At 55.7% G+C, this 16472-nt stretch overlaps 3 protein-coding genes across 8 annotated transcripts; 1 reads left to right on the forward strand and 2 right to left on the reverse strand.

The window, feature by feature from the left end:
* Positions 1-837: 837 nt before the first annotated feature.
* On the reverse strand, positions 838-4463 carry CD2BP2 (CD2 cytoplasmic tail binding protein 2). Of its 3 annotated transcripts, none has more exons than XM_040259293.1 (7): positions 4311-4463; positions 2542-2641; positions 2170-2311; positions 1887-2044; positions 1367-1802; positions 1175-1281; positions 838-1087 (listed from the first exon to the last, which is right to left on the reverse strand). In XM_040259293.1, exons 2-7 carry the CDS (start codon positions 2614-2616, stop codon positions 977-979), a joined length of 1029 nt encoding a protein of 342 aa, XP_040115227.1. In that variant the 5' UTR covers positions 2617-2641; positions 4311-4463; the 3' UTR covers positions 838-976. The 3 variants fall into 3 exon arrangements, with proteins under 3 accessions (XP_040115227.1, XP_040115220.1, XP_040115235.1); XM_040259286.1 differs by lacking the exon at positions 4311-4463 and adding an exon at positions 3182-3301; XM_040259301.1 differs by lacking the exon at positions 4311-4463 and adding an exon at positions 3182-3268 and having other exon boundaries at positions 1175-1278.
* Positions 2967-4986, forward strand: LOC120877351 (sesquipedalian-1-like). 3 transcript variants are annotated; one of them, XM_040259640.1, is made up of 2 exons: positions 2967-3558; positions 4186-4986. In XM_040259640.1, exon 2 carries the CDS (start codon positions 4210-4212, stop codon positions 4828-4830), a length of 621 nt encoding a protein of 206 aa, XP_040115574.1. In that variant the 5' UTR covers positions 2967-3558; positions 4186-4209; the 3' UTR covers positions 4831-4986. The 3 variants fall into 3 exon arrangements, with proteins under 3 accessions (XP_040115574.1, XP_040115590.1, XP_040115581.1); XM_040259656.1 differs by having other exon boundaries at positions 3293-3411; XM_040259647.1 differs by lacking the exon at positions 2967-3558 and adding an exon at positions 3565-3912.
* Positions 4980-16109, reverse strand: TBC1D10B (TBC1 domain family member 10B). Of its 2 annotated transcripts, XM_040258657.1 has the most exons (10): positions 14917-16109; positions 11675-11774; positions 11299-11406; positions 11092-11198; positions 7592-7706; positions 7411-7476; positions 7007-7196; positions 6558-6712; positions 6017-6469; positions 4980-5974 (listed from the first exon to the last, which is right to left on the reverse strand). In XM_040258657.1, the coding sequence occupies exons 1-10, from the start codon at positions 15846-15848 to the stop codon at positions 5834-5836; spliced, it is 2367 nt and encodes a 788-aa protein (XP_040114591.1). In that variant the 5' UTR covers positions 15849-16109; the 3' UTR covers positions 4980-5833. The 2 variants fall into 2 exon arrangements, with proteins under 2 accessions (XP_040114591.1, XP_040114584.1); XM_040258650.1 differs by having other exon boundaries at positions 4997-6469; positions 14917-16108.
* Positions 16110-16472: the final 363 nt, after the last annotated feature.

The following is a 16472-nucleotide window of genomic DNA, read 5'->3' on the forward strand; positions in this document are numbered from 1 at the left end:
GGCATGAGGCAGCACCAGTGGTAGGTGGAAAGTGTTAAGTCCAGACTACACAATGACACCTATCAGTCTTCCTCCCAATCCTCCCCAAACGCACTCTGAATGGAGAGGACCAGCCCGGTTCTCACAGTTTCCTAAAGGAACTAAACTGAGTCAAATATATTGTAGGAGCCCAGGAAATGTAAGCTGCACAGACTCCAAGGCCAGTCAGAAAAGGCCTGGTGCCAAGAAAGGCCTTCGAAGGGAGTCCACTGGGTCGGGGACAGTCCTCTGATTCACTGTGTAACCTCCTGCGAGACACTGCCCATCTCTGGGCCTGTGCAGACTGGCCCAGGTGGCCTTGAAAGTCCTTTAGGTGCCAACATTGAGTTTAGACTTTACCTCAGAGACCATTTCTATCTGCTTCTAAGAAGTCTGAGACAGCAGGGAGCAAGCCAGTAAGCATCAGCCTTTCTGCTCACTCCCAACAGATGTCTCAGCCCATCCAAGCCTCAAGATTCCACTTCTGGGGCTCTATCCTATATTGGTTACAAGGCAGAACATCTTAGGTCGTTGAAGCCAAAGACCTAAGAACAGCAAAACGGGAACCCCCAGGGGATTCTGGAGAACAGCATGTGAGTGAAGAGATTTTTCAGCTGAGAACAAAGTCTGGATTGGGAGGCCACAGGACACCTGACAGGCCCGGCCCTGCCCCAAGGAATGGGAAACAAAGGCGAGGTGGTTCGAGGGACCAGAGAGAAACTCCCAAGGAGGAAATGCTAAGGGCAAGAACAAGTCCAAAGGGACCTGGAAGAGGTTCCTAGCTCCAGCTTCTGGCCATCAGCACAGCCAAGGCCCCTAATACACAACTAAAGGCTTTTATTGGGAAAAGGAAGTTGACTGAAAAGTGGCCCCCAACATCTTCACTGTCTGAGGCAGCCGGGGCCTCCTCCACAGAGTCCAGCAAAGAAGGGATCACCAAACTGGGCCCTCAGGAGGCTCAGGTGTAGAGGTCAAAGTCAATCCGTTTGGAGTTGTAGAACTGGCCACCCGGGGGGTCCAGCTTCCGGCAATAAACGCCATCTGGGAAGTAGCCTTCGTTCACCCAGGTCTGCAGGAAGAGAGGGCAGAGCTAGGAGAGGACTGATGGGGTTGGGGGAGGGAAAGAAGAGGCACAGCAAAGTAGAAAGGAGCTTACCTGCATCTGGGTGCTGGTGAAAGGCCCATACAGCTCAGCATCCCCTGTGTTCTCCCACTTATATTCCCACATCACGTCCGCAAGACCATCTCCGGGTGACTCTGCTTCTAAAATAACAGGCCAAGTCATTTGGGCCTCCAATGGCCTGCCCCCTGCCCACAAGCCCCCCCCCCCCCCGCCCTTCAATCTTACCTTCCCTCTGGGCAGGGGTTGGGGTCTCCAGCTCCCCTTCTGTCACTTCCTCAGCAAACATGTCCAGGGAAGGGGGCGGTGTGGGGTCACGGGGTCCCTGGGTCTGGCACGCCAACCCCTTCAGTCGCATGGCCAACCGTTCCCTTGTCTCCTGATACACTCCCAGGTTGCCCTGGGCCACCATCTGGTCAGCCAAGCCGGAGAGCCGGTCGAGGCGCTGGGGGGAACTGGGCCGCCCGGGCCCCTTGCTGCCTTCTTTGCCTCCCCCTCGGGCTCCCAGACGCCTCAGTGCCCCAGCCACTGTCTCTCTTGGCAACATCAGTTCCAGAAGGCCCTCCAGGAGGGCTTGGGTGCTCATTGGCGTCTGGCCCAGGCTGTCCTCCTCCTCTGAGTCTGACAGCGGCCGCTGATCAGGTGGCCGCTCCCTGATCTTTACCTGCAATGGGAAAATAGGAAGGTTTTATTCCTGACAAACTGCCAGCAAGGCCCAAGCCCAGCCATGCTAATCTCCGGGCCTCACCCAATCAATGTTATCCAGCCAGCTGTCTCGGATTTGAGCATCCCGGTTCAGGAAATAGTTGCCGTCTGCATCAAAGTGGCCTTCCTCCATCTCTTCCTGCAAGTTGAAGGGTGTGATCCGCACACCTCCCTCACTGGGGAGCGTGGCTGCTTCCTGACCTATACCCAGACAGACACAAGAATCCCATGCTAGGCGTGCAAGAGACAGGAGCCTTCTGTCCTCCACAGCCCCAGAGGTCCCTATTTGTTCCCCCAGGAAAAAGTCAATTTTTGGTACAGCTCACCTTCCACATCCTCTGAGGCCAAGATGTCATATTTGCTGGACCCTTCCTCCTCCTCCTCCTCCTCCTCCTCATCGCTGTCCAAAGAGTGTTTGCCTTTGAAGCGGCTCCCGGGACCCCCTACCCCAGCTACAGGGTCCACCAACTGTGGGCAGGAGACAGAAATTAAGAAAGAAGCAAGTTACTGGCTATGACCCCAAATACTCTAGGATCTACATTCAAACTGAAAATCTTGCAAAACCATATCTCAGAAATACGCGGAAAAGCTGGCCCTTTCCATCCTTTCTTTGTCCCTCCAGATCTCTCTTCTGGCTTCTAATTTATTTTTTTTCTCCCTTCACACCGCCACAGAACAGAGGAGTCTGGCCCCCTCACCTTTTTCTTGGGGACATTGATTTCATCCTCGTCATCATCTCCCACGCCTTGGAAGGTCACTTTCCTCTTTGGCATGACTGGACAGAAGGGCTTTTCCAAACTGAGCAGAGGGAAAGGGTGCAGATTAAGGGAACTGGGTGAGGCGGCAACTCCCCGCGAGGGGGCCCCCTGCACAACAGATTTTACTTGGCAGGTACTAGATCCACTTTGGGAAGGGAGGGAGTACAGAATCAGGAGCCGAAAGGGGAGCTGGCAGTCCAGAAACCCCCCGGGACTTGGCTTAGCATCTGAAAGAGCCGCTGGAGCGGAGACGCAAGAGCGGACGGGCGGAGGAGCTCCTACGGGCACCCCCACCTTTGACGAAAGGAGACGGGCTCCCCCACGTGACCACCCTTATTCCAGGCCCCAGCAGTGCTGGGCGCGACGTGCTTCGCGGGCAAACACCCGCTCCACCACCCCCAGCTTCCTCGGAACCCGAGGAGCCCCGGCGGACCCAGGACCTAGCGCCCTGGGAGTCCCGCTCCTCCCTGCGCCGAACTCCCAACTCCGCGGGGTGACTCCCAACTGTCTTGGGCTGTGTACAAATTAGAAAGGCGGCAGGGCCACGGGGACACCAGCAGTCCCGCCGGCACGCGCTCACCTAAGGATCCAGGAAAGGTGGGGGAAGAAAGGGAGAGAGGGTTTCACCAGGGCTACATCCGGGCCACCCGCCCGCCACCACCCGGAAGAGAACTGCGGAAGGCGTCGGGGAAAGCCGGAAGTGGCTTCACTCGGGTTAGATCAACAACTGAAGGAGCGGGCGGAAGTACGCGCCGCGCGGGGAGAGACGCCCCCTCCCAGAAGTGACGCGAGCCGTGTGGGGCGACTCTGGTGAGAAGAGGGGACATTTGAACGCCTAGACCCTGATCGGACGAGGATGGCCGGAAGTGGTCTCGGTTTCCTCCTACAACACTAGAGGCTCTGAGGAGAAAGGGGCGCGCAGGTTCACGATGGAGGAACAAAGTCCCAGCAGGGCCGGTGGGTTCCTGCCCTAGTTTTCTCTTTCCCGGGTTGAGTCTCCTTTTCCCCACGGCTGGCTCTGCGCCCTTCATCAGCTCATTAGAAATCCTGCCTTCCTACTCTTGGCGTCCAGTTGTCCTCCCTTTGCTAGTCCGAGGGGTAGCCTTGCTGTTGTCCCAGAGGTTCTCCTGGAAGCTCCTGGGACTTTCCGAACACAGCTCCTTTTAGGACCCAGGGGAAGTATAAAATCAGCCGCCTCCTATCCCCTGGGCAAGTTCCTGGTTTCTGAGGTGGGAAGAGTCAAATAGGAGAGGTGGCAGCGGCACCTGTTCCCAGTACCGAGGCCTCTAGTCCCTTGTGCCCTCATCTCAGGTAGGCCTGGGAAAGGGCCGTAGTGGATATCCGCCAACCCCAACCCCAAACAGGACCCCAGCACTACAGTCCTGCCCAGGTTTTGTAATTTGGCCCAAGGGGCAGAGCTGAGGTTGGGAGGTAGGTGGAAGGTCCTTCTTGAGAACTCGAGTTTGAATCCCTCTAGACCAAGACCAAGACAGTGCCCAGAAAGAGCCTACTGGAGCCAGAGGAGGGCAGTGCTGGGGTACCCCGGATAACCAAATCCACCACTCCTCCTCTCTCTGCTCCTAGGGTTTCTTCCCACAGTGGGCTACCATGAAACTGCACCGAAAGTCCGTGCTCCGTTTCTTCCGTGGGTACAGAACACAGGCTCCAGACCGGGAGGGCATCCTGCTAAAGAAGGGTGCCCGAAATACCAGTTATCAGCGCCGCTGGTTCATCCTGCGAGGAAACCTCCTCTTCTACCTGGAACACCAGGCTGACCACACACCCCTGGGTCTCATCCTATTAGAGAACTGCCAAGTGGAGCCACGCCTTGGAGCCACAGAACCTTACGCCTTTACCATTCGGACTCCAGGGGGAGGTGGTGGGCGGGCCTACAGGCTGGCAGCAGAAAACCGGGAGGAGCTGAGAGCCTGGCTGTGGGCGTTGGCCGGAGCCACCTGGACGCGGCTGGCTGAGCTGCTACGCCCCCTGGAGGCCCAGTACCGGGAGCTGTGCCAGGCAGCTGGCCAAGAGCCCGGCTCACCCCCAGAGGACTGTGGCTCCCCAGCCACCCCCAGGACTCTCTTCAGCTTCCAGGAGTTGCACGAGCACTTTGGAAAGGAGATCCGGATGCTGCAGGCTGTCCACAGACAGTTCCAGGAGGCCAGTGACAACGGAGGCAGCAGATCCCCAGCAGGTGGAGGTGAAGCAGGAACACAACAACTGTGTTGACAAGCGACTAATAGACTAAAGGCCCAAAGGTACCTGCCAAGTCCAGTCAACAGCTTCCAGAGACACCCAGATCCTTGCTAACTCGTCACTCCTTCCCTCCTTGTCCTTACTTTAACCCCACTCATCAAATAACAAGGCAAAAGACAGGCCCAGGTACAACAGCAGGTTCTTTTCCGGTTCCTCAAAGCGGCCGCACAGGGTGGGGGCAGAGACAGAAGAACATGTAAACATTGGGTTCCACCCCCTGGGGCTCAGGGGAAGACCCCTTACCCAGGAAGGGGCTGGAGGGTTGGAAGGGACAAAGTGAAAGGCAGGGGCCCTGGTCAGACAAAGCAGGGGAGGCCTGAGAATACAGAGAAAGGTGGGTGAAGAGGAAGGAGAGCAAGGAGGGTGGTGGTGGGAGGTGGGAGACATTTCCTGTTCCAGTGCTTGTCCCCTTAAATAAACTAGAGTGCAAGAACACTGGGGAGGGAGAACCAGAGAACAGAAGATGGAGTGAACACCCCCACCCTGGGCCAACCAGGTCCTCTGTACATAATTACAACACAGAGATGTCCAGAAGGAGAGCAAGAAGAGCCTGGGCCCCCAACCAGGAACTGGGGGAGACAGGCAGGACTGAAGGGGGTAAAGGAACCCAGCTTCACTTCACGGGTAAGGGGAGTGACTGGAGTGTAAGAATCTGAAAACTGCTGACTCCCACTGCCACAAGTCACCCCTGTGGTGACCAAAGGCCAATCAGGAGGGCGGCACCTGGGAAGGGACCCCAGTTGGTCCGAGCTGGAGGTGAGGTGTCCACTGCTTCCCCAGGGAAATGCAGCTGCCCCCCGTTCTGACTGTCCTGGCCACGTGGGGATCAGCGGCTGGCACGGAGACGGGGAACAAGCCACTTTCCTCAAAAAGAGGGACAGCCTGCCAAGGGCGGGCTGGGAGCAGCACCCCAGGCTAGGTCTGCTCTTGGCTGAGGGAAAAGAGGGGGCCACGCAGTCCAGCCCCAGGACAGAGGTCAGAAGTACGCATCCTGCCGGGCCTCTGATGCTGAGGACCTGTCCCCGCCGTCCTGCGGGGCAGGTGGTCCATCTGCCTTTCGACGGAGCGAGAGCTTCCTGCCCTGGGCCTTCTTCTCCTGCTTCTGCCGCTCCTTCTCCTGTTTCTGCTGCTCCTTCTCCTGCTTCTGCCGCTCCTTCTCCTGCTTCTCCCGTTCTTTTTCCTGTTTCTGCCGCTCCTTCTCGCGTTCCTTTTCCTGTTTTTGCCGCTCCTTCTCCTGCCTCCGGGCCTCCTTGCCGCTAGGGGCCAGAGGGGCGCTGTTGCCAGTAGGTGAAGGAAGGGATGGACGCAGTCCCTCGGCGGTGACCACGGGCCCTGGGGCAGGCCCCGCGCTGGCCCTGCGGACAGGAGGGGGTGGGGAGGGGACCCCTCCACCTGCCCGGGAGCCCCGGCTCTTGAGGCCAGGGAGGCTGAGGAGGCTGGAGGAGGGGCCCAGGGGGGGCAGCTGCCGCCGGCGCTCCTCGTGGATGGCCCGGGAACCGTGTAGTCTCCGTGAGGGCCGATACTGCAGCTCGCCCCGGGTTTCCAGCCACTTCTTGAGCTGGGCTGCGTTCTCTCGCTCAATCAGTGCTTCTGTCACTTGGAGGTTGGTCACCTAGATGGAGAAGATATGGGTACCAGGGTGAAGTCGGGGGTGGGGATCTACTGAAGCGGGTGTGAGGTACGCTAAGGCCAGGACCTACCTCGTGCACCAGGAAGTCCTCCTGCATGCACTGCTGGGGCAAGTTCCGCAGCTGCTCCATGGTCTCATACATGCCTTGGCAGGAGCGCAGCTTTTCCACCGAGCCCAGCGTGTGCCGCAGCAGCACCAGGGCCACCCGGAAGATGATCTTGACGCCTGCAGGCCCGAAGAAAAGAGGCCATGGGTGATCAGCCTGCGGGTCTCAGCCTGGCCCGTGCAGGGGGTACTCACAGCCCCCATCCCTGTGTATTGCTGACCCGACAGATGAGGAAATGGAGGCCTCAAGGAGAAAATGAGCCGCCATGGGTTTTAGGTTCCTGGGAGGCAAAGCAAGCTGTGGCTGGTGGCAGAGCCAGTAACATCAAGTCTCAGTTTCTCCAGCCCCGAGATGGATCTCAGCCACCATGGAAACCCCAGTCCCCCTACTGGCCTACGTGGCTACAGAAGTACCTTCACAGAAGAACATATCCCAGACCCGGAGCACTGAAGCCCAGGGCAGGGTGCGGGCGAAGATGCACATGAACCACTCTGTCATGTAGAGCACGGGATCGATGCGCTGCCGTCGCAGGTGCCGATGCGCCAGTGGGGAGGCCCGGCGCAACAGGGCAAAGAAGATCTCTCCGTCCAGCTGAATGGCCTCCTGGAGATGGGATGAACCATGAGAGGTGCCCTGGCTGTGGGCCCCCTGGGGTGGGACTGGCGCTGGCAGTCAGATTCCATCCGTGAGACGGGATCCTCAGCTCGGTGGGAGGGCCCAGAGCAGCCAGCCAGAAGGGCACAGGGTGAGGCTCAGCCCACCCCACAGTCCTAGGGACAAGCCATAGCCCCAGGCGCACCAGCCTCCACACACTCACCAGCCCTGCGCTGTAGTAACCAGGGAGGTACTTGTCACAGATCTGCACCAGGCACCAGAAGGCTTGCTGAGAAAGACAAGAACAAGGAGAGAGGGATGGGGCCAGAGGAACGGGGGCAGGGAGCTCCCCCGTCACCCCTGCAGGCCCAGCCCCTCCCTGACCAGATCCGGCGTCTGCTGACCTCGGCAGGCATGTGCATGAGCAACACCGCGGCCACGGGGGCCTGGGCCTGGCAGTAGCCCTCGTCGGGTCGGTAGATGGTGTAGGCCTTCAGGATTCGATACAGGTCCTGCTGCCTGTGGGCAGAGGGAAAGACCATAAAGGCAATCACAGGACTTGGGAGCTCCCTGCCCCTGAACAAACCCCCACCCCAACCCCACCCCAGACTCCCCCAGAGCTTGTGCAGGATCAACCCTGGAGCTTTCCACCACACACCTGATCTAGCTACCTTCCCGATCCCACCTCCTGAGCTTAAGCCAAAGTCTCAGATCATCATGGAGGCTTTCTCCCAGGCTCCAGCCTTCCACCCTTGCTGCACACCCACGTGCTCCCTACCCATTCCCCACAGGCTCTGCTCTCTCCATCTGCCACCATCCCTAAACCCTCAAGGTCACCTTTTCTAGGAAGCTCTCCTCTGCAGCATCGGCCCTCCTCTGGCACTGTCTGCGTGCTTTAACCTCCCAGCAGGTGCTCTCCCAGGGCAGGGCCCACCTTATCTGACTGGATTTCATCAGTTTCCCCCCAGGCCAGGGCCTTGGTTCTTGTGGAGTCCTGGGAAGCCAGCTGGGCCTCAGATTTTCCTCTTATCTCTGCATCCAGAAGAACACAAGCTCTGCCCTAGATCTGTCCCTTTTGCTTGAGGGTGCTCCATAGATGTATGAGGGAACTCCAACCCCTCAGCCCCCCATTAGAAAGCAGAGGGCCTGCCACCCCTCCCCACGGCTGGTCATCACATCGTATCAACACTACATTCTGAATTTCTCTCGTGTCTGGGCCTTCTCTCCGGCTTCCTTGGTGGCGCAGAGGTTAAAGTGTCTGCCTGCAATGTGGGAGACCTGGGTTCGATCCCTGGGTCAGGAAGATTTCCTGGAGAAGGAAATGGCAACCCCCTCCAGTATTCTTGCCTGGAGAATCCCATGGACGGAGGAGCTTGGTGGGCTACAGTCCACGGGTCGCAGAGTTGCACATGACTGAGTGAGGCGGCCTCTCCACCTCCACAGTTACTGAGCAGCTCAGCCCTTCATCTCTTAACCAGGGAAATGTTCATAATCTCTCAGATCTTCTCCCTGCCTCCAGTCACACACTCCTGACCACAGCTTACAACAGTGTTTCTCAAAATTCAGTCACTGAAGTGTGACCTTCATTTGTGCTTTATCTGCACACCGCCCCAGTTATTTCTCTACTTTGTAATAACATCCATGAAATGACAGGTTTGATATACTAGTTATTTCACCTAATATGTATTAAATATGTAACTTCCACAAGCTCTCACGCTACTTTCACCCACCTGCCTGATTCTGTGCCCCTGCCTCCTCCCGCTGCTATGAGTGAACTATTTGTGAATCTGACTAACCACAGCCTTTCCAATGGGTCCCATCCCTTCTTGCCTACACAGGCCATCCTCCCAGCAACCTTCCCATCACTTGGGTATCATCCATTTTTCTCTAACTACGGATGCTGGCAGCATACCAACATGTCATTTCCTCTAGCTTATAAAAAATAAAAAAGTCTATCTACCCAACTTTCCCCTCTGAATATCACACTATTTCTTTCCTGCCTGTTCAGGCAAACCCACCCAGAGTACAGATTTGCTATCCTCAATTTCTTTCCTCCAATCCTCCATTTGGGCTTTAGTCCTTGCTGCACACAAAACCGCTTTTATCAAGGTCACCAATGACCTCCACATTGCTAAATCCAGAGGTCAGTTTACAGATTTGACTTGACTCGATCCATCAGCAGCAGCTGATCCTGAAACTTCTCTTCACTTTCCTTCCAGGAAACACTCTCCTGGTTTTCCTTCTAGCTTTTTCCAGTCTCCTTTACAGGTCCTTTCCCATCTTCCTATTCGTGAAATGCTAGCGCTGTAGGCTCAGTCTCTGAACACCCTCCTTTCATACCTACACTTCCTACTTTGATGACCTCATCTAGTCCCACGGGTGAGATCTGGTCCCATCTAGAGGCTGACATCTCTCAACTTCCAATTTATCTCCAGTTTAAATCTCTCCCAGACTTCTCTGGTGGTCCAGTGATTAAGACTTCACACTCCTAGTGCAGGGGGCACAGCTTTGATCCCTGGTTGAGGAACTAAGATTCTACATGCCAAATAGCATGACCAAAAAAAAAAAAAACCTCTCCCTGGATGTTGTGTATATTGTATATCCAGCTTACCTGGCATCTCACCTGGATGTCCAGTGAGTATTTCAAACTTCACATTCACAAAATGAGTTCCTGATACACCCCTCAAGGTTACTTTTCCCCAACCACCCATATCAGTATATTGTAACTACATTCATTCTAGTTTCTAAGACCAAGAACCTTAAGAGTCTTCCTTATCTACTCTTTCTCACACGCCACTCCACATCTAATCCACTGGCAAATCCTTTTGGCTCTACCTTGAAAATATATTCAGAGTTCAACCCCTCCTCCCCACAGTTCCACTGCTACCACCCTGGTCTATGTACCACTGTCTCTGTCTGGGATTATGGCAACAGTCAACCTGGTCTCTGTTGCTGCCCTTGTCTCCAATCGTCTATTCTCACCACAGCAGCCAGAACAATCCTAGGAGTTTTTTTGGGCAGAGTTGCACAGTCTGTGGGATCTTAGTTCCCAACCAGGAATCCCAGGGATCAAACACATGCCCCAGGCAGTCTTAGCCACTGGACCACCTGGGAAGTCCCAGAATGATCCTTTTAAAACACAAGTCAAATCAGGTCACTTGTAACCCCATCTCCACTCAGATTCTCTATTGGCCTTTCCTGCTTTAAACTCTTCTATTTATTACCATTGTACATATGACATATTTTCATTCTTTGCTGTCTATCCCTACTAAAATATAATAAGCCTGGAGAGGGCAGGAGTTTTTATCTTTCATTCACTGCTATCATCTGTAACTAAAACAATACCGGGAAGATAGCAGGTGCTTGATAAGCACTTGCTGAGAGGATGAACTTACTGTTAAAGTTTATCCACGTGCTCCCACAAGGAGCTGAGAACCATCTAAATACATCTGGCACACTACTAGGAAGCGATATATAGACTTCTTGAGGAAGTCTGGCAAACAGAACAAAAATCGAAGGGCCCTGGCACAGCATTTAAGGGCCCTTAACTGCTTTGCCAGCTTCAGCAGCTCTATCCAATGCCACTGCCCAGACAGAGCTTACATAACCCCCCAGCCAGGAAAAACCCTGCCCCTTGCTCTGCTTCCATCTATCCTTCAAAACATCACTCACATGCAACCTCCCCAATGAGGCTCTGATGTGTCCCACCTCCCCCTCACCAATACCCCCACGCCACTCCCCCATCACCCCAAGTCAGTGTCTCCCTCCCTGGACCCATCCTTCAGTATGTCTTGACACTCAATTCATCAAAGACCACTCCTGCAGAATTCCTGGGAGGCAAGAACTGCTTTCAGCCGAGACTTGCATCCACCCACCACAGACTCACACAATCAGGTTGCCTTACCCATGCCCGCCTCGAGCAGCAAACATCTCATGGAAAGGGAACTGGCGGTGCAGGTCCTTCTCAATCACATCCAGCCACTTAGGGTCCCCAGGAGCCCGTTCCAGCTCCTGCAGTGGGACAGCTGAGATTACCTCAGACTCGGGGGGGACGGATGATGGCCCTCACACAGACTGTGTCACTGGCCCCACACCCTGGAGCCGTGCGCACCTCAAACTTGCCCGGGTTCTGCTCCAGGAGTTCCTTGCTATTGGACAGGTACTGCCAGGCCTTGGCTCTGAGGGAGGAGGGGATCCCCTTCCGGCAACGCAGCTTCACCTAAAGCAGGGTGGCCAGCAGGGGAACAGCTTCAGTGACTGCCACAGCCTCCAAGCCTTCCCCTAAGCCCTCAGGCTCCCTGGGACACCCAACCTGGCCTTCTGTCTTTTAAAGTTACTCCTCCCCAGGCCCAAGAACCACCTACCCGCAACATGGTCCAGAGAGCAGGTAAGATTAGGTTCCTGGGTTTCCCCAAAGCCCATGGGCCCACCCTGTCCTCCCCACCCCCACCATATCCGTGGCCCTGCCCACCACAGCCTTCTCAAACCTTCTGGAAACGCCGTGACAGCCACTTATCCCAGTGACTGAACATCTCCAGCCATTTGAGTTCCCGCTGCCGAGCCACATCCACAGGAATGGAGCTCTCTCTGAGGATATGGGGAGTAGGAAAGAAGTCAGTAGCAGCAGTATAAATCCTGATGCTGGAGGAACTGAGGCAAGCCCTCCCAATCTCCAATGAGAGCCCAGACCACAAACACATTCTGTGAGCTATCAACACATCAGGATGTCTGGTCACTCGGCCCTCCAAGGCCCTAATTCACCACACTGAAAGGATTCCCTTTGGACGGAATCTCCGAACAGAGATCACATTCTCATGTTGGACCTCTGTACAGAGGCTGTGTTCAAATCCCACTTCTGACACATAAAAGTTGGGGAGAGAGTACAGGATATGTATAAAGTATCCTTTGTGCTGGGGCTTCCCTGGTGGCTTAGATGGTAAAGAACCTGCCTGCAACGCAGCAGACACAGGTTCCATCCTTAGGTTGGGAAGATCCCCTGGAGAGGGGAATGCCTACCCACACCAATATTCTTGTCTGGAGAATTCCATGGACAAAGGAGCCTGGCAGGCTACAGTCCATGGGGTCGCAAAAAGTCATACACAACTTAGCAGCTAGCACTTTCACTTTCACCTCACATATTTTACATTAGACCTTCACCACTTACTCACTGTGTGGCCTTGGGCAAGTCACTCTCTAAGCCCCAATTTCCTCATTTGTAAGATGGAGGAAAAAACAGTATCACCTAGCACGGCCTCAGTGAGTAAACATCAATTATTATCCACAAAATTAAATACAGAACAAATATCTGTCTCCTTAGAAGCAACTGAGTTTCCTTCTACCAGACTCTTGAGATCCCTTGAACCATCTGCAATTTCCTCTACCTCCTCCTCCTTGGAATCACCCCAGATTACCAAGCAAATGAAGCTCTCCTTGCACGGCCTGCTCACTGTTCTAGCAAAGCTTCACACTCAAGATACCGCATCAGTCTTAAAACAGTTACTTGGAGGAGCCAGCATTAGGTGAGTAGAATGGAAAAAAGTGCATGTTCCCAGACAGACCTGAGCTCAAATCCCACTTGTCCCTTAGAAATTGGGGAGTCTTAGCAAGTGGGAATCAAGTCTCTTCCTTAATCTGTTAAAAGGGATGCCACCGCCTACATCACCAAGTTAGGGGAGGACTACTGAGAAACTGTATATAGAGGACTGTTAAATGGAAGGTTTAATGTTAGTTTCTTTTGTTCCAGAAGCTCCTTAAACTGAAAGGTGATTTCTCATTAATCTCTATCTTAAAAGTCAATTCTAAACTCTACTAAAGGCCAGGAGGAGTAAGATCCCTTTCCGGCCCTCGAAATGTCACAAGCTAGCAGAGGGATGACGGCAATGTGATGAGGGAAACGCAATGCCAAAGATGCACGGAAGAGGCAGCTAACTGAAGTAGGGGCAGCAGATATCAAAGAAGGCTTCCTGGAGGAAAGGACATCTGAGGGAAGCCATGAAGGACTGAGTAAAAGATGGCAGGAAAAGGCCAGGAGAAGGGCATTCCTACCTGATGATACAGCCTGAGTATGAAGGTAGCAAAGACTACCATCACTTCAACAGCACATAGCACATGCTGAAAAGTGGGAAAGAGGACCAGAGAGGTTGTCAGGGCTGATAATAAGGAACCTGTGTCCAGGCTAACGCTTAAACTTTATCCTCTGGACAGTGGGGAGCCGCCAAAAGTTTGTAAGAAAACGTGCCCCACGGTCAGCCTGACCTCAGAAGTAGATTCTGCCAGTGTGAAGATGGACTTTAGAGGAAGAAAACCACAAAGCAGAGAGTTAGCACCCAGCACGGTGCCTGGTACACAAGAGGGGCTCACTAAAATCCAATTCAATCCAAGTTCCTTAGGGCAGGATAGCAACATAGGTCACGCAGATCCAAATTGGGCAATTGCATCCAAATGGGGCAATTCACTCGATTGCTCTAATCCTGTTTCTTCATCTGTGAATTAGGTACAACAATGCCTCCGTCATGCATGGGAAAGCACCAGCCTTCCCCACATAGGACCGCGAATGTTGATGCTCGAAGATTTTCTGAAATTTTGTTGTTGTTGTTGGATTATACACCCTGCATTCTTTAGAATACCCTCCCACAGGGCTTCCCCCAACACCAGACAGGTCCCCCTGACCCCAACACACACAGCCATGACTAAATTCTCCTCATTCTCCACAATTCAGATCAGTCTGGCTGAATTCCCAGCCTGGGCAAAAGATCCCTCCCCTAGGTGCTCACAAAACCCCGTGATGATCTCCAGGCTAAACCTAACATATGATGTCGAAACCAACGGTTTAAGTATTTGTCTCTCCCTCTAGATGATGAGCACCTTGAAAAGCCCATTTGATCCTCAGTACCCAGCACAGGGCCTGGCACCGGGGTTCCCTGGCGAAGCTGTACACTGAACTGACCAGCAGGTTAAAGGGGTACAGGACCAATGGGGAGCATCCAAGGAGAGGAAAGGAAGAAGTCAGAAGTAATTACACCCCCACCTTAGGAGTGACTCAGGCGCCTGGAGGGAACTAGGAAAGAGTAAGCCCGGCTAGGGAGATGAGGAAATGGGGAAGAGGCCTCCCCCACCCCCTTTCCTTCAGTGAAAACACAAGCCTGCTCTTCTGTTTCACAGAGATGCCCTGCCTTCGGGTCTCTCTTCCATCAGACTTCCCCAACTCATCACCCCATCAGACCTAGGGCTACGGGGGAGAGGTGCTTGCATCCCTCCAGACTTTGCCCCTAAGGGACCAACGATCTCTATCAAAACCCCTGCCTGGTCAAACCTCCAGACTATCCGGCCTGTGGCTGGAGATTCCCATCAAGGAGCTGGGACAACCAGAGGTATCATCTCATTCTACCTTTCACTTCACAGAGGAAGCAAGTGAGGCCCTAACTCCAATGGGGAAGGCACTCACTCAAGGGCACGCAACACACCACCAAAGGCAAGGCTTAGACTCAAACCCAGAACTCCTGACACCTGGTCTGAAACCTTAATAGGCTGGTGCCACAGAAATGGATGCTCTAGGATCCATGCCTCAGGATGCTCTAGGCAGGATAGGATCCTTAAGCATCCTACTCCTACTGGTCACTCCCTGGATCCTCAGAGAAGGATGCGCTGAGAGAGTGTAGGCAAGGTGTATCCTTTCCTCCCCATCCCGCCCCACCTCTGCTTCCTTGAAACAGGCCCACTGGGTACTCACAGGCTGCCTGAATACTGGCTGCCCCCAAGGAAGCCGTACTTGTCCGTCTTGCGCAGGGCCAGCCCGTTTATCTCAGAGTCTGAGCCCATGGAGCTCACATCATCCGCCAAGGACTCCAGGGTCCCAGACATGAGGCTCACGGAGTCCAAGTAGCTCAGGGTGTCTGGGGCCTGCCCTCGAGGCCCAGAGATGCCAGGTCCCAGGCTGGACATGGAGCCTAGGTCCTGAGAGTTTTCAGCGGACTCCGGAGCTGGGGTCACCGTCACGACAGCTACCTGGGCCTCACATGTCCCTGGAGGGCCTGTGCCAGGCCCTGAAGGGTCCTCGGGAGCCTGTCCGGTTGATGCTGATGTTGCTGCCGCAGCTCCATGTCCACTTGTCACCTGTCCTGCTGTCACAGCTGCAACCCGTGCAGTCACACCTGAGGCCACTGTGGTTCCCGGCTTGGGGGCGAGAGGGGGTTTGGCTGTCAGGGCCCCAGGAGCCGTTCTTGAAGGGGTCCTGGTGAGGGTCCCGGGTCCAGGATCGGGTGAGGTTATAGCCTCCTCCGTCTTCGGAGGGTCTGCCCCTGGGGCCTGAGCCACGGACATCTCGGCTCCAGCCACAGCCTCGGGCACCAAGGGCTCCGGGCTGGAGACCTGCGCCCTGGGGGCATCAGGTGAGGCCTCCAGGGGCAGTCCCACCTCCGTGCTGCCTGTGACCGTCGGGCTGGGGGCCGAATCTGAGGTCTGGGTCGGACCCGGTACCCATGCGGGCCGCGCCTCCCCGGGGGCCACCAGGGTGACCGGGGCCGAAGTGGCCGTGGTCACTGGCGGCCCCGGAGCCACCACCAGGACGGGCCCGGCCCGAGAGCCGCGGGGCGGCGGCGAAGGGGCCGCGGGGGCGCCATGACGGCGCGGCGGGGCCACCAGGGGCGCCGGGCCCGTCTCCATGTCCGCGGGCCGCCCCTCACATCCCCCCGCAGCGGCGGCCGCAAAAGGCGCCGCCCCTCAGGCCGCTCCGCGCCGCTCGCCGAGGAAGGGGAGAAGGCGAAGGGCGCGGCCCGGCGCGCGCCGGGGTCGAGGGCGGCGCGCGGGCGGCTGACCAGCGCGCGGAGCCGGGGAAAGGGTCCCGGGGCGCCAGGCGCCGGGGTCTCGCTCGCGCCCTCTACCTCTCTCTCGCTCTCTCGCCGCCGCCCCCTCCCTCCCGCTTCGGGCGAGCGGCCGACCTCGCGCCTGCGCATACGCCCCGGTGCCGGCCAAGCGGCCTGCGTCTCGGCGCTTCACGCCTGCGCACGGGCAGTCCCATCGCGCTCCTTTTTTCTCCCGCCTCGTCAGAGGTCTTGGACGAATAATAGGAGAGAGGGAACTGGGTTTCTGCCAATCGTTGGGTGGGTGGGTGGGGCTGGAGGTGGGAAGGGGGTGGGTAATTTGGGAAGAGGAAACAGAGAAGGCGGAGGGTTATAAAACCAATGAGAGGGCGAGTGAAACCCAGCGGAGGCGGGACGAAGGGATTAACTAGTAGAAAAGCGGGAAGCCGAACCTCCTGGCCAATAAAGATGACTGAAGAGTGACAGA

This window comes from Oryx dammah, unplaced genomic scaffold (assembly GCF_014754425.2).
Source record: "Oryx dammah isolate SB20612 unplaced genomic scaffold, SCBI_Odam_1.1 HiC_scaffold_2, whole genome shotgun sequence".
NCBI lineage: Eukaryota > Metazoa > Chordata > Mammalia > Artiodactyla > Bovidae > Oryx > Oryx dammah.